Source organism: Aplidium turbinatum, chromosome 5, assembly GCF_918807975.1.
Source record: "Aplidium turbinatum chromosome 5, kaAplTurb1.1, whole genome shotgun sequence".
NCBI classification, from domain to species: domain Eukaryota; kingdom Metazoa; phylum Chordata; class Ascidiacea; order Aplousobranchia; family Polyclinidae; genus Aplidium; species Aplidium turbinatum.
The window spans coordinates 26,115,549-26,130,588 of record NC_137476.1 but is presented as its reverse complement, the minus strand read 5'-3'; the positions used below and the strand labels follow the sequence as shown (position 1 = coordinate 26,130,588).

Below are 15,040 nucleotides of genomic sequence, written 5' to 3'. Positions count from 1 at the left end.
ATCTTTTCACAAATTGAGACTAGGTGGGCAAATTTTCAAAAAAGGGCACTTTTAGTGCGAGAGTTATGTTAAAAAGGGCACTTTTTGCGCGTAAATGATGGGAAAAAGGGCATTTTTTTCCCGAGCGTGAAACATGTAGCCTAAGCTTAAAGATGTAGATTTCTCAGACAAATTGTGGGTAAAAAGGCATATTATACGGTATACCTAGACTAAACTTTTGAGACCCATAATTGTTTCCTATATTCATCCCCGCCCACAATATTTTATAAATAATAATGTAATAAAATTTAATCTAGCAACATTTAGTTGCAGAGGTCTCTTGTACTAAAGTAGAAAGAAACAACTGCGACAATCCAGTGGCGTAGCCAGGAATTTTGAAAGGGGGAATTTTGACGGCGTCTTCGCCAAAGGCGACACCCAGCGGCGAGGGGTCTGGGGGGCCTCCCCAGAAATTTTTGGAAAATTACTTTGAATTTGGTGCATTCTGAGAGCATTTTCAACAAAAATGTGGGTATAAATATTCCTGTAAAATGGTGCTGTCCGGTGGCATAGCAAAAGGATAAGATGGTGTTTTCTTGGGCATTTTTCGATAATAAAGCTAAGTCTCTATGTTTTCTTGTTGCTAATTCCTGGCTGAGATATTTGAATGTTTGGTATTGGAAAAACTCGCTCTTTTAATGCAGTTTCGTTTAAAATTAGGCAAACTTTGTTTTAGAGACATAGAGACTGAAAGCATCATTCTCAATGTCGTGACGTCACAAGCGTGCCAAAGGAGGGGGGGTTGTAACCCCCCCCCCCCCCCTTGGCTACGCCACTGCGATAATCTATGAAACACAACTGCTAAGATATTATAATGAGTTAAATCTTTGCAGAATTAGATGATTCTAAAGAGCTGGTATTTTATTTTGATAAAAATCAGGAAACAAACTTAATTTAGAATCTCACACAAAATTTGAGGTAGGCTACTCACAACACAAATTGCTAATTAATCTGCTTGAATGGAACATTAAGGATATTATAAGTACCGTAAGGTCAAAGGTAGGCTCATAAGTTCTAAATGTATGCTAAAGCTTTCCATTTAGCTGTTCATTCTCTTGGATCTAACTTAAGCAAAAATTAAGTATTAGAAATTGCCCACCTAGTTTCAAACTAGGGGGGCAAAGAAAGGGCTAGGGGGGCAAGCAAAGGGACTAGGTGGGCAATTGCCCACCTAGTTTATATGTGAAAAAATGCTATGCAGCCAAGTCTGGGCATCCTCTAGCTCTATGACACCACATGTTGACTGGCTGCCAAACCGGGACATTCTTGCTGACCGAACAGGACGCAGGGCCAAGGCGTTAAAACTGGGACTGTCCCGGCTAACCAGGAACGTGTGGTTAGTTCGTCTGTAATATGGTCCGATCGCGTATATTCACAAAGTAGCCTATCCTATTAGGCACAACGCGATTTTGAAGCTGTTCCTTCTGTCTTTGATTTTTCAAGATATGTGATAGCCACTGTCAATGCAGTGCCCACACAACTCGATCGATCCAGGTACAGATCTGAACGATCGGGCGTTGAAGTTTGGATCGAATAGCAAAGCGAGAAGACTTTGAAACAGGTCAATAAGACAGTAAAAAATTGGCAACATTCGCTTTCGATTATTGTCGGCATGATGGCACAATTACCACACATAGGCCTACACCAATGCAAATTTTCCACCCCCACTGCTGTTGTCAGAGCACAAATCAGAATGATGTTCTTTGCTGCCAAGTCGCCGTCTTTTTGGCTAAAAGAGAAATCCTTGTCTGGTTTCAGACATCTTGTTTGTGCTGATCTTCTATTATACTCAATATACAATGACCCATGCGACGTTTCCAAGGCAAATGCGCGAAGCTGTTTGGCAAAGTTAAGGCAAATTGCACAGTTAAGGCAAATGCGCGAAACTTGGCTGCCGTACGACGACATCACGACACATAGCGCCATCCGGTGGCCGGTTTTCTTTTCATTATATTTACCAAACAAAAAGGTTTATCAAAAATAATTTTCGAAAAAGATAATACTTAAACACCAAAGAATGTTTATTTTTCATATCAGGTTCCATTTAACAGTTGTTGCGGGTAACGCCGCGATGGCTTGTGAATGCGTGTTCGTAGGCTACACAACTCAAGTGACCTGCCATTGTTGATGTGTAATCCTGCCCGACAAGTTTTTGGAAATCCACTCTTGTCTTAGAAAGATGGGCTAGAACCAGGGCCGTGTGAGCACCATCTCGACTATCTTCACCAAAATCTATTATTGGGCCCTTATATTTAGTGATGGCTCTTAGGACAAGACAGCGTTAGGTTATGACCGCAACTTGTTTAGGTATTGTCCGAGCGAGGAGTAACTGCGGTATGCAAAAGTATACTTCTGGGTTTCTAATACCGGTATTGTTTTCCATATATGTGGAAGCTTCTCTTAGCACAAATACTCGCCAGAACAGCGAGCAATTGTGAAAACAAGTGATATCGCTGTCAAGTTTTGCTAGAATTTTCTGCCGAGAAACAGATAGCGTACACATTAGGTTAATATTTGTTAGTTTTGTGGTTCTCAATTAAAGCAACAAACTTTTTATTATCAAGCTGAGCAAATGCACGCATTCAATCATGTAGGCTACGTACAAACTGCACGCAAGTGTGACACGGTTTTGCTTCAGAGTCAATATGATGTCGAACGTTCCGTTATCACATAAGCAACTAATCGTGTTTTTCAATTTAACTCCCGAAGGATAATTTAAACATGGTGAAGAAATTCAATGATTTAAGAGTCTGGGTGTAAGTATTTTTTCTATGGAAATAATGTCTACCTTCCATCTATCTATAGTTCTATACCAGGGGTCACCAACTGGAGGCCCGCCACGCTGTTATGTGCGGCCCGCGGAAGGTATCAGCGCACAAGTATAACCAAATATACTTTTCAGGAGGAGTTAAAGAGCATGAAGGGAAAAAATCAGTAGCGTAGCCAGGAATTTTGAAAGGGGGGGGGGGTTTTGACAACCCAGCGGCGGGGGGTCTGGGGGGCCTCCCCTAGAAAATTTTGAAAAATTACTTTGAATTTGGTGCATTCTGAGAGCATTTTCAACAAAAATGTGGGTATGAATATTCCTGTAAATGGTGCTGTCCGTGGCATAGCAAAAGGATAAGACCATGTTTTCTTCGGCATTTTTCGGAAATAAAGCTAAGTCTCTGTGTTTTCTTGTTGCTAATTCCTGGCTGAGATGTTTGGTATTGGCAAAACTCGCTCTTTTAATGCAGTTTTGTTGAAAATTAGGCAATTTGTTTTAGACTGAAACCATCATTCTCAATATCGTGACGTCACACGCGTGCCAAAGGGGGGGTTGTAACCCCCCCTTGGCTACGCCACTGGAAAAAATACTTTCCGAGAAGCATATTTTTGCTTTGCATGCGATTCCACCGACCGACCAATCAGATTGTAATTCTAGTTGGGGGTCGCTTAAAGTTATTCCAATGCGATGTCCATTGTCCAACCACGCTGTCCCAGTGGTTGATTAAGACGTCTGTTTTCGAAATTTTCTGTCAGCATGGTTGCTTATTTTAAACTTGTAAATGTCATGTAAACACTATTGTGCGTTTCGCCGTTATTGTGTTTCATGAGCAGTGTTCCCTTTATGCAAGTTTTTGTTGTAAAATAGGTGTGTGTGCCAACTCAATTTATAATGAATTGGCAAAACATTATACCGTATATAAATTTAAAGACTTTTTCTGGTTGTAATACGAAAATATTTAGCTTAGTACTGCAAAATGTTGTTAATCAACAATTCTTGCCATGCTGATAAGCACCGCAAGTGACAGTTGTCTAATGATCAAAGAAAGACGGTTTTAGAGACTCTCACAAAAAACCAACTCATTGTTTTTTTATTTAGAGGGAACACTGTTCATGAGTTACGATAGAAACGTTTTTTCGGTGATTTCCACAAGCGTTTGTTTCAAGGTGCCTGGTTTCTTTCTCCGTTATTGGAGCCTATTTTTCACTGATGTGTTTGCAGGTCACTATTGTTGCCTGTATTGCGATGTGTCAAACAGTTCCTTCTGTACTGAAACTGTTAATTGCAAGATGTCTTTTGTGAAGCGAAGTGACAACACCACCCTTGCTTGGCGATGAATATTCTGGCAGCTCGCCTCGCTACAAGTGCGCAAAACAAGTACTAGTCTCGTTTATTAGGCATTGTTAAAAAAGTCAAGTGTTGTAAAAGGAGTTTGGCCTGGCAGTATATTGTAGCGTTGTTCGACTACGGTAACTTTGTTGCTGCTGTATTCTAAGATAAATATTAACAACATGTAACGCTGGATACGAAATGCTTCTTTTCTAGCGTAAGAGTCAACCTACCTAAAATTTTATTAGTGCGGCCCGCCACAGCTCTCCTTATTTTTTTAGCTCTCCTTAGTGCTAAAGTGAACCGCATGCAAAAAAGGTTGGTGACGACCCCTGTTCTATACGATTTAACGTTTTTGTTTGATGGCATTCTCCATGCCACCCGGTACTGATTTGTCGACCGAAACAGGGCATCATGGTAATAAAAGGGCTGCAAACTTCTCAAGAACGATCGTCTGGAAGCAAACTTGTGGATTATGCAGCTACAAGTAGGCTGCCCGTAAGTCAGCCCTGATAACTCAGTTGGTTAGCGCATGACTTCTGGAACGAAGAAGCTTCAAGATCAAGCGGCGCTGGTTCGACTCTCGGGGTGTGCGCTTGAGCAACGTACGTTAAGGACTGCAGCTCTCCATTTAGCGGCATCTAATAAATGGAATAATTCCCCAGCAACAAGACTGCAACGATCGGAAACTTCACTGTCAATCTCGGCGTCAGTGATTCAAAGCAAGTATGCGAAACTGGCAGGATTAAGCTCTGCAAGAAGCTTTCCCAGTACGAGGATAAAGATTCAATCAATCAATGATGAGCCAACGGAGATACTACCAATCAAATGCTTGTTATCATTTACCATGTATTCACCACATACCAGCAACTCATACAGCACAAAGAAAACAGAACCAACGAAATCAGTGTAAAACTTAAAATACGCTGCCAGTTGGACTCGTGAAACACAATCGTTGCAAACTCAAACCAGCGCTCATAAAACACTGCCATGATGGGATAACTCAAAATATTTGCCGTGACAAGTTCACACTCAGCGTGAGAACAGTCAGAAAAATGAGCGTGACTTCTGCACAAGCTATTGGTAATCAGCGACAAAGCAAAAGATAATTTTTTAAAGTTTTTTCTTTCGGTCTTAGAGCGGCGCTCTTCAAACTTGACACGAGCTCAGGATCGTCGTGTGCTGACGCCATAAAGCCATGCCATCGTTTTAGTATTTTTTCACCTCCTGCCTCTGTACCCCGGCTGTTACATGAGCCTTGGCGAGATGGTCAGTGTACTCTTGGTAAGGAGTTTTCATTAGGGGTTGATCTCTCCATAAGTCGGGTGTCAAATAGGAGTAGGTCTTCGAGATCGCGTTGAATGTAGCTTTGGCTGAAAGGTAATTATGTTTAAATTGCCGTGCAGGGTCACGTTTAACGGTTGCAAAAAACACTTTTCAAAAAACGAAGCTTTTTACTATGATCAACAGCCTTCAATTTAGCCGTAATAGTTCTGAGAACCACATAAGTTTTTACCCAATTTATGTGCATGGCTCATGTTCGTCAAAAGGCGCTCACCCCTAAAAATAATCACTTTTCGGGTATTATACATCAATAAAATGTCCAAGAGCTTGGATGCTTACCAAAATTTCCGAGAGTTGCGGTTTGTCCGCGGGCTGAAGTGTAACAATCTTCCAAACCAGCCATACTGAGTAATTTCTTGGGAACAGGAGCCGACACAATGCCAGTACCACGAGGAGCTGGTATAAGTCTCACGTGAACGCTCCCGCATTTGCCGTGGACCTAATTACACAAGAAAATTCAATCACACGAAGAAAAATGCTTTCCTTTTACGGAAAACATGCAAGATTGCTAACCATGCACCTAATTCTACATTTTGTTGTTGTATTAGAAACAATCAGGCCCGGATTTAGGGGGGGGGGGAGGGGGCAGTTGCCCCGGGCCCCCCGACTTTTGAAGGGCCCCCTATGTGAAAAAAAATGTGATTTTGTGTTATTTTTTTCCTTTAGGCCTTTAAAGTTTCTGTAAAATGCTGTGCAGTAGTGGACTGATGCTACTGTAGACGTAGAGATGGTTTTTTGCGCCGTAGGCGCGAAACATTTTTTTGCACGGGGGCCTCCCGATCTAAAAGTGCCCCGGGGCCCCCCATCAGCTAAATCCGGCCCTGGAAACAATAATTGTAAATGCTGCAAGCATAAACTTATAATGCAGTATCAGTGTGCCGAAGTTATTGGACGTTAGAATTTTTGAGTAAACGCAGTAGAAACTGGAACGGTTTAGTGAAAAAACATGATCATGCAGTCTTTATTATTACCTTGCAAGGCACCGTATGGGGTTTTCCGATTTTGTTACCCCAGTATCCACGTCTCAAAGGAATGATTGAAAGCTTGGCAAGCGTTATAGCTCCACGAATAGCAGTCGCTACTTCTTTGGAGCACTTTACACCCAAACCAACATGACCATTGAAGTCACCCACTGCTACAAATGCCTAAAAACGATGATAGAATAAGCTTTAGCTTGAACATAAAATTCAAGATCTACTTGTACAAAAATACAAAGCAAAAAATGCATCAAACATACACTTAAGTGACTATACTAGAGCCAGAGACTATAGCTAACTCCTTCAGTTACTATGCCAGTTGTAAAAGTACACAATTTTATACTGCAAATGTAAATTGAAATTCTATATTCACCTTAAAACGGGTTCTTTGACCAGCTCTTGTTTGTTTCTGCACTGGCATAATTTTGAGAACTTCATCTTTAAGGGTAGACCCAATAAAAAAGTCAATGATCTCAAACTCCTTAATGGGAAGCGAGAACAGATAGATTTCCTCCAGTGACTTGATTTTACCATCTTTTACGAGACGACCAAGCTTTGTTACTGGAGTCCACTGTAAATAACAGATTCATTCAAACAGTGACATATAGCTTTTCTCAATCCTGAACACTTGAGAACAGGGTTGCAAAAAATTTTTTTTTCAAAGCCCAGCCTTTTCAGGTTGTTATGGGTAGAAACAGTTTTTATCACATAAGATTAGGAAAAAGAACTCTTCTATTGATTTAGAGACAGGTTGACTAGTAGTCATCCAATACGCATTTATGTGAAATGTTGTGGTGCTAATCCTGTTAATGTAGCAGGAATTTCATGCAAGATTTGACGTTGCAATGTTCATCTGATATACGTTGGAACTATTGCTATCTGAAATGAATCATCCTGACAACACTTACACTTATGAGTTGTTAAAAATATAACTTTGAGAGGCTTGTGTTGAGGTTGTTAGTTTAATTAGAGTACATTTCCTAAACTGCAGACATCAGTGCAAAATATGGAATCAAAAACTTTTACCAAAATTTTAACATCTGATATAAATATATTTTCACTTAAAATGCAAATTAGAATTTAATGAAAACTATGTATGATTTTTGTTTGGGGAGTAGATATCAGATTAAATTCTAACCAAGGCTACATTTACCATAATATAAATAATGAATATAGCCTTACAGGTTGTACTTACAATATGCAGTAAGAACAGCCACTACATGAATTTTAATTCACTTTCAAACTTTTATCAGAGTAGCCTATAAAATGAGATTAAGCATGGACAATCACTTTTGAGGGTTTGTTACTAGTGAGCAGAGATGTACGTATACGCCGCAAATTCTACGCCACATACTTGCGGCGTAGACTTTTTGTTTACGCTAACGCTTGCGGCCAGATTTTTTTGGATAGTTTGCGCTTGAGGCTACGCCGTAACGTTTTCGCGTTTTTTTTAGCGCATAGCGTCAACGCATACTTTTCAATGTCTTTTTTTCGCTACAACACGTCAATACCTTCCAGCGCTGCAGTTGAAAGAATGTTTTCAATGGGCAAAGACATACTGGAATCAAAACACAACAAAATGTCAGATGAACACTTTCAGATGCTTGCATTTCTTCGTGGAAATTCAAAATAAAACTTGTTTGTTTCGAGTGGTTTATACCGTGTGAATGTTTGGTACCTAGCAAACAAAATTAGTTTACGCTAGTGTATGCGCTGACGCCGCCAACTTTTTTTACAAGTTGCGTTGACAAATGCGGCGTATGGTTTTTCGAACGTTTGCGTTAAAGCTGACGGCGTCAATATTTTTTGTATGCGCGTACAGCCGTACATCACTGCTAGTGAGTGAATTGGACTTAAGGTATTAGTTCAACAGGCTATATCGATAAGAACCCTAGGCATTTTATTTCTGTAAAGCATACCTTTTATGGGTGCAACCTAATTCGTACCGTCAGTTCGCACCTTGAAAAGATCGAGAAAAAATAAAAAAAAGCCGAATTCGTTGATCGCAGTTTCCGCAAATATTTCTAAATTTCTGGTAATGATCCTTACAGTTTGCCGAAGTCGCCGATTGCAGTTTCCGCAAACATTTTAAAAGGGTTAGGGTTGATCGGAGTTTCCGCAAACATTATAAAAGGGTTAGGGTGTTTCCGCAAACAAACACACTGAAAAGATCGAGAAAAAATAGAACAAAGCCGAAGTCGCTGATCGCAGTTTCCGTTTTTTTTGCAGTTTCTGCAGACATTTTAAAATTTCCGGTAATGATCCTAAAAGTTTGCCGAAGTCGCTGATTGCAGTTTCCGCAAACATTTAAAAAGGGTTGGGGTTGATCGGAGTTTCCACAAAGATTTTAAAATTTCTGGTAATGATCCAAAGAGTTTTTGTTTGTCTGCGGAAAACTTTAAAATGTTTGCATAAACTGCGATCAGCAACTTCGGCTTTTTTAAATTTTTTCTCTCAATCTTTTCAAGGTACGAACTGACGGTACTAATTGTTCATGGTACGAATTAGGTTGCATCCCTTTTTATAATAATGAGAAATCAAGGGTTAGGCTATATAATATATAGTAGAAGCACCATGCAGCACTCGAAAGTATGCCTTTAAGTATTTTGCCACTGGCTATGCAGCTGACTGGGTATACTGATTCTTATACAGAAAGCATGTTTTAAAATAGGAAGTGGCTACATTTACGGCGCCGTAAATATAGCCGTTCCATGCCTTTTTTTTAATCTTTACGTCGCTTTTACTGCGCATGCGCGTTGGTGTGTATTTTTTCTCGAAAGAACAAATGAAAAAAAGTGCATATATAACTCCTAAATTCAACCGCTTTTGCCAAGTAAATCTGTGGCACGTGCAATCTTTGTCTGGCTCGTACTCCCAAGGATATGAGTTTGATACCACCAAGAGGTGTTTCTCTTTTTAAACTCTAAATTCGAACCCGAAGTGACTCAATCGTTAGGCTACGCATTTTTGTGGCCATTCAGTTTAGTTTGTTTATAGTTCTGACCATCACAACGAAAAAACAGTATATGACAAACATAGCAGAGGTCTAGAAAAAGGTAGAAGCGACAAAACGCGGACGTTATAGTGTGCATGATGGAAAAGCTGGACAATCAGTTTAAAATATGGCACGGTCGTAACACCTAAAATTTTTATGAATTTAGAATTTTTTTTTACTTATATTAATTGTTAAAGAAAAAAACTCACTAGCCTTTTTTTCTCTTTGTTCTCAATTTATAAAAATTTTATTAAAGGTGTTGCGACCGTGCCATATTTTGAACTGATTGTCCTGCTTTGGTATCATGCACGCTAGCCTGTAACGTCCGCGCTTTGTCGCTTCTACCTTACTCTGCTATGTTTGTCATATATTGTTTTTGTTGTTGTGATGGTCAGAATTAAAAACAAACTAAACTGAACGGCCACAAAAATGCGTAGCCTAACAATTGAGTCACTTCGGGTGGATGCAACCTAGTTCGTACCATGAACAGTTCGGACCGTCAGTTCGTACCTTGAAAAGATCGAGAAAAAAATTAAAAAAAGTCGAAATCGCTGTTTCCGCAATCATTCTAAAATTTCCCCCTGAAAAGATTGAGAGAAAAAATAGCTCAAAACCGAAGTCCGCTGATCGCAGTTTCCGCAAACATTTTTCCGCTAACTCTAACCATAGAGTAATCTATGCTCTAACCCTAACCCTCGCTGATCGCAGTGTCCGCAAATTTTTTTCCGCAGTTTCCGTTAATCCTTACCCTAATTCTAACCATAGAGTAATCTATGCTCTAACCCCAACTGATCGCAGTTTCCGCAAACATTTTTCCGCAGTTTCCGCCAACCACAGTTTCTGCTAACCCTAACCCTCGAGTTTGTTTCAAATTGTTTGGGGAAACTCTGATAGCAACTTCGGCTTTGTGCTATTAAACTGCGATCAGCCACTTCGGCTTTTTTAAATTTTTCTCTTGATCTTTTCAGGGTATGAACTGACTGTATGAATGGTTCAAGGTACGAACTAGGTTGCACCCACTTCGGGTTAGAATTTATTTTTAAAAAAAACACCTCTTGGTGGTATCGAACTCATATCCTTGGGATTATGAGCCAGACAAAGATCACACGCGCCACAGATTCACTTGGCAAAAGCGGTTGAATTTAGAAGTTATATATGCACTTTTTTCATTTGTTCTTTCGAGAAAGAAAAAATACGCACCAGTGCGCATGCGCAGTAAAAGCGACGTAAAGATTAATAACAAGGCATGGAACGGCTGTAATTACGGCGCCGTAAATGTAGCCACTTCTTTTAAAATACTGGGTCAAAAGTTTGAAGCTTACCCACTTAAAATCTAACCAGTCCATCAGGATGATCAGGGTAGCTACTAACACCTACAACCCTGAGGCACAAACAAATAAATAACCAAAACTAACTCACAGTTTTTTCATCATCTTTGCCTCGTCCACGGCCTCTACCACGACCGCGTCCTCTACCTCTTCCACGTCCCCGACCTCCAAATCCCCCGCGAAAACCTCGAGTTCCTGATCCACCGGCTGGTGCTGCGTCCGCCATACTAAAAGAAATGGTTTGCTTCAGCACAATAGTTGAGACATGTTTTTCACAGGTAAGCTGTTACATTCTTCTTCAATTGCCTTGCCTGAACCAGGCATCGACGGCCTCAGATGAATAATTAGACCAAATGGTCCTATTATATGTTGCATGGATGATTGTTTTGTCGTTAAATTGTTCCATATGTGTTTGTCTTTGTCTGCCAGGTGCCCGCTTTCCAAAAATTTTACCAGTTAAAGAGAGATGCTCCAGTTTTTGCTTTCTTATTACATGGCCGAGAAATTTATATTGTCTGGTTTTCATACTACTTTTTAACAGAGTTCTGGTTTGGTTCACTTGGTGTAGAACTTTTTGGATGCAACCTAGTTCGTACCATGAACAGTTCGGACCGTCAGTTCGTACCTTGAAAATATCGAGAAAAAAAATATAAAAAAAGCCGAAGTCGCTGATCGCAGTTTCCGCAATCATTTTAAAATTTCCCCCCTGAAAAGATCGAGAGAAAAAATAGCTCAAAACCGAAGTTCGCTGATTGCAGTTTCCGCAAACATTTTTCCGCAGTTTCCGCTAACTCTAACCATAGAGTAATCTATGCTCTAACCCTCGCTGATCGCAGTTTCCGTTAACCCTTACCCTAATTCTAACCATAGAGTAATCTATGCTCTAACCCTAACTAATCGCAGTTTCCGCAAACATTTTTTTGCAGTTTCCGCTAACTCTAACTATGGAGTAATCTATGCTCTAACCCGGCTGATCGCAGTTTCCACAAAAATTTTTCCGCAGTTTTTGTTAACCCTTACCCTAATTCTAACCATAGAGTAATCTATGCTCTAACTCTAACCCTCGCTGATTGCAGTTTCCGCAAACATTTTTCCCCAGTTTCCGCTTACCCTAACTCTAACCATAGATTACTGTAATCTATGCTTTAACCGTAACTCATCGCAGTTTCCGCAAACATTTTTCCGCAGTTTCGGCTAACCGCAGAAACTCTGATCTTCGGCTTTGTGCTATTAAACTGCGATCAGCGACTTCGGCTTTTTTATTTTTTTTTCTCGATCTTTTCAGGGTACGAACTGACTGTACGAAAGGTTCAAGGTACGAACTAGGTTGCACCCGAACTTCTTTATTTGTTTTCTTTGCCAGCCATGAAATGCGTTGCATTCTACGGAAGCACCACATTTCAAAAGCATTAATCTTTTCTGCCATTTTTGTTGAAATATTCCAGGTTTCAGAGTTGTAATGAAAAACAGGATAAATATAGCATTTTAAAACTTTAGATCTTGTTTTGAAAGAGATATTTTTATTGCAAAGAATTGGTTTCATTTGTTGGAAGCTTGCTTTTGCTTGGGCTGTTCTTATGTTGAGCTCTGTTTTGTCTCTTGCATCCCAATTCACCATAGTACCGAGGTATTTGAATTTTTGGACCTGTTTAAGAATTGTTCCATTAACTGATAAATTACAAATAGGAGTTTCGGTTGCTTTTTTCTTTGTTATGACCATTGTTTCTGTTTTCTTTAATTCCATGCCAAATATCTTGCTTTTCGTACACACAATATCTAATGTTCTGCAGTTTTACGTCCGAGTCGGCTATCAAAACATTGTTGTCAGCATATTGTATGTGGTTAATGTTGTATCTTTGAGCGAGGTTTTTCAGAATGAAGACCGCATTCCTTGTTCCTTTATCAGGCATAAACCCATATTGGCATTCGTTTATTTCTAGGTGTAACTTGTTTCTAACTTTGTTCATGATGACTCTCAGCAGTAGTTTAATAATATGGGACATCAGACTAATTGTGCGATGTTCTTCGCATTCTCTTGTGCCTGGTTTCTTCGGGATTGTAATGAAAATAGATTTTGTCATATCAGTTGGAATTTCACCGGTGTCATATATTTTGTTGAAGAGTGCGTGGAGTACGTCAATGCCAATGTCATCTAGTACTTTTATCATTTCGGTGCTTATTTCATCTGGGCCTAATGCTTTGTTTGTTTTTGGTTTACTTAAAGCAAATGTTATTTCACTTTTTAAGATGGTTGGTCCTGAAAGTGGCTCAGAGAATTTAAACGATTTTGTTGTTCTTTCTGGGTTCCCATATAACTCTTCAATGTATTCTTTCCATCTGTTAAGGATCTTGTCTTCTTCTAAAAGTATTTTTCACACTATACATTAGGCTACTTTATTACATGTTGGAAAAATACGGTACGCAATGTCATACAGTTATGAATTTTTGATGCACTCTGTGTTTTCAAACTTTTAGGCAAGAATCTATTGGCTATGCATTGAAACCATGCTAAAAGTCGCCAAAAATCAATTAGCACCTTGCAAGCGTACAATGATGTTTAGTCTGGCATTGAGTTTTTCAAGTGTTACCGTAACTCAGCTGGTCTGGTTATGTTTCAAATCATAGGTCTTCTTTTAAAGCCAGGAAAAAAGTGTTAAGCTATGCAAATTCCAAACTATTAACAAATTATTATGCAAGTCCTAAGTCTAATATAGAAGGTGACTAATCATATGAATGAAATTGCAACTAAGTGGCCTCCCTGTCGGTATGGGAACTTGTGTAACTTTGCATTGTGTATATTAATTGCATATTTCAAACATGTACCTATGTTCCTGTTACTGACAAATAAAACATTGATTGAAGTAATAACAACGTGACATGAGTATTTTTTCACAAATAGCTTCTCATAAAGCATGCTACAGATAAATCAGAGCATTATTATGATTAAATGGGAATAACAAAAGAATAGTTTATACGTTGAATTAGTTACCAAAAGTAATACTTCTACAAATAACAAAAGAATCATAAAGATCAAACCAGATCATAAAATTTACTCACTTTCGTACTGTGGTGATTAAAAAAAAGAATGAATTGAAAAACTATGTGACAATCAAAAAAATCACGTGGTTACTCAGTATAAAAATTATTTATAATTCTAAAAGGACTTTTGCTTCAGGCTGCTGTCATTGTTCTTGCATTTGCCTGTGATTTTCGTAGATCTTGGCTTGATTTTTTGGGTTAGTGATATACAACAATGACTACTTGTATTTTTTTTTAGCAGCAAGCGAAAGCAACTAATTACGCTTTGGTTAAACTTTGAGAAGAGGCTTGCTTTTTAGGGACTTTGTAGCTTAGTTTTTTGTTGTTTTATCAGAGCCACTATATACAATCAGTGTTGGGCGCGATAACTCATTTTTCAGTTAAGCGATAACGATAATCGATAAACGAAAAATGTCTAAAGCGATAACGATAAACGATAAATCAAAAAAAAGTTAAGCGATAACGATAAACGATAAATTATCGCCGATAATGTCCGATAACGATAATTTTTTTTTTTCTTGATTAGCGCTGCCCCATCCCATGCAGAACTGTTTTCATCAACATGACAAAAAATCGAACATAATATAGCTTACTGTAAAGGGACAAAACTTTTTGTGAGTTATGCATGAATAGAATCGCAAAAGCGGCAGTAGGTATCGAATCTTCAACCTCTTGATCCAGAATCAAACCACTGAGGTAACCGCCGTGCTTATAATTATACCTTCAGATACCAGTTGGATGCTTTTATCAATTGAGTTACACTGCCGCTTACCTGCAGTAGGCAAAATAATTAAATCAAATGAAAATACCATAAAAAATTCCAAACTTTGTATTTTGCTTTCTGCAAGGCTGTTTACAGCAAAGTCAGCAATAGGCTAATTGAAAAAATTCCAAAAAGCGCAAAATGCTTGAAAATTTATCAGTAATCCTAAGCGTTATTGGTAGTAAAAATGTGCATACACTGTGAAATCCATCAAGCTTGTGAAATTTGATAACGGATTTGCCTAGCGTCTTATACATAGGACGGCTTTTTTCTCAAAAAGTACAAACACAATTAGCAAAAAAATAATTGTGATATGTTTTTTAGGTCATAATTATGCAATATTTAAATTTTCCGAAATTTTTTTTAAGTACCTACTTTCACTTTCGGCACAAATGGGTTAACTTTTTAAGTTAAATGGCACTTACGCATTTGGTTATTATTTTTAGATTAAAGTTATAT

General features: G+C 38.8%; 1 protein-coding gene across 1 annotated transcript; it reads right to left on the bottom strand.

Moving 5' to 3' along the window:
* Positions 1-4,966: 4,966 nt before the first annotated feature.
* Positions 4,967-13,942, bottom strand: LOC145770126 (small ribosomal subunit protein uS5). Its single transcript, XM_082581712.1, has 6 exons — positions 13,837-13,942; positions 10,871-11,006; positions 6,830-7,027; positions 6,451-6,624; positions 5,759-5,918; positions 4,967-5,508 (listed from the first exon to the last, which is right to left on the bottom strand). The coding sequence occupies exons 2-6, from the start codon at positions 11,003-11,005 to the stop codon at positions 5,345-5,347; spliced, it is 831 nt and encodes a 276-aa protein (XP_082437838.1). The 5' UTR covers position 11,006; positions 13,837-13,942; the 3' UTR covers positions 4,967-5,344.
* Between the last annotated feature and the right edge of the window lie 1,098 nt (positions 13,943-15,040).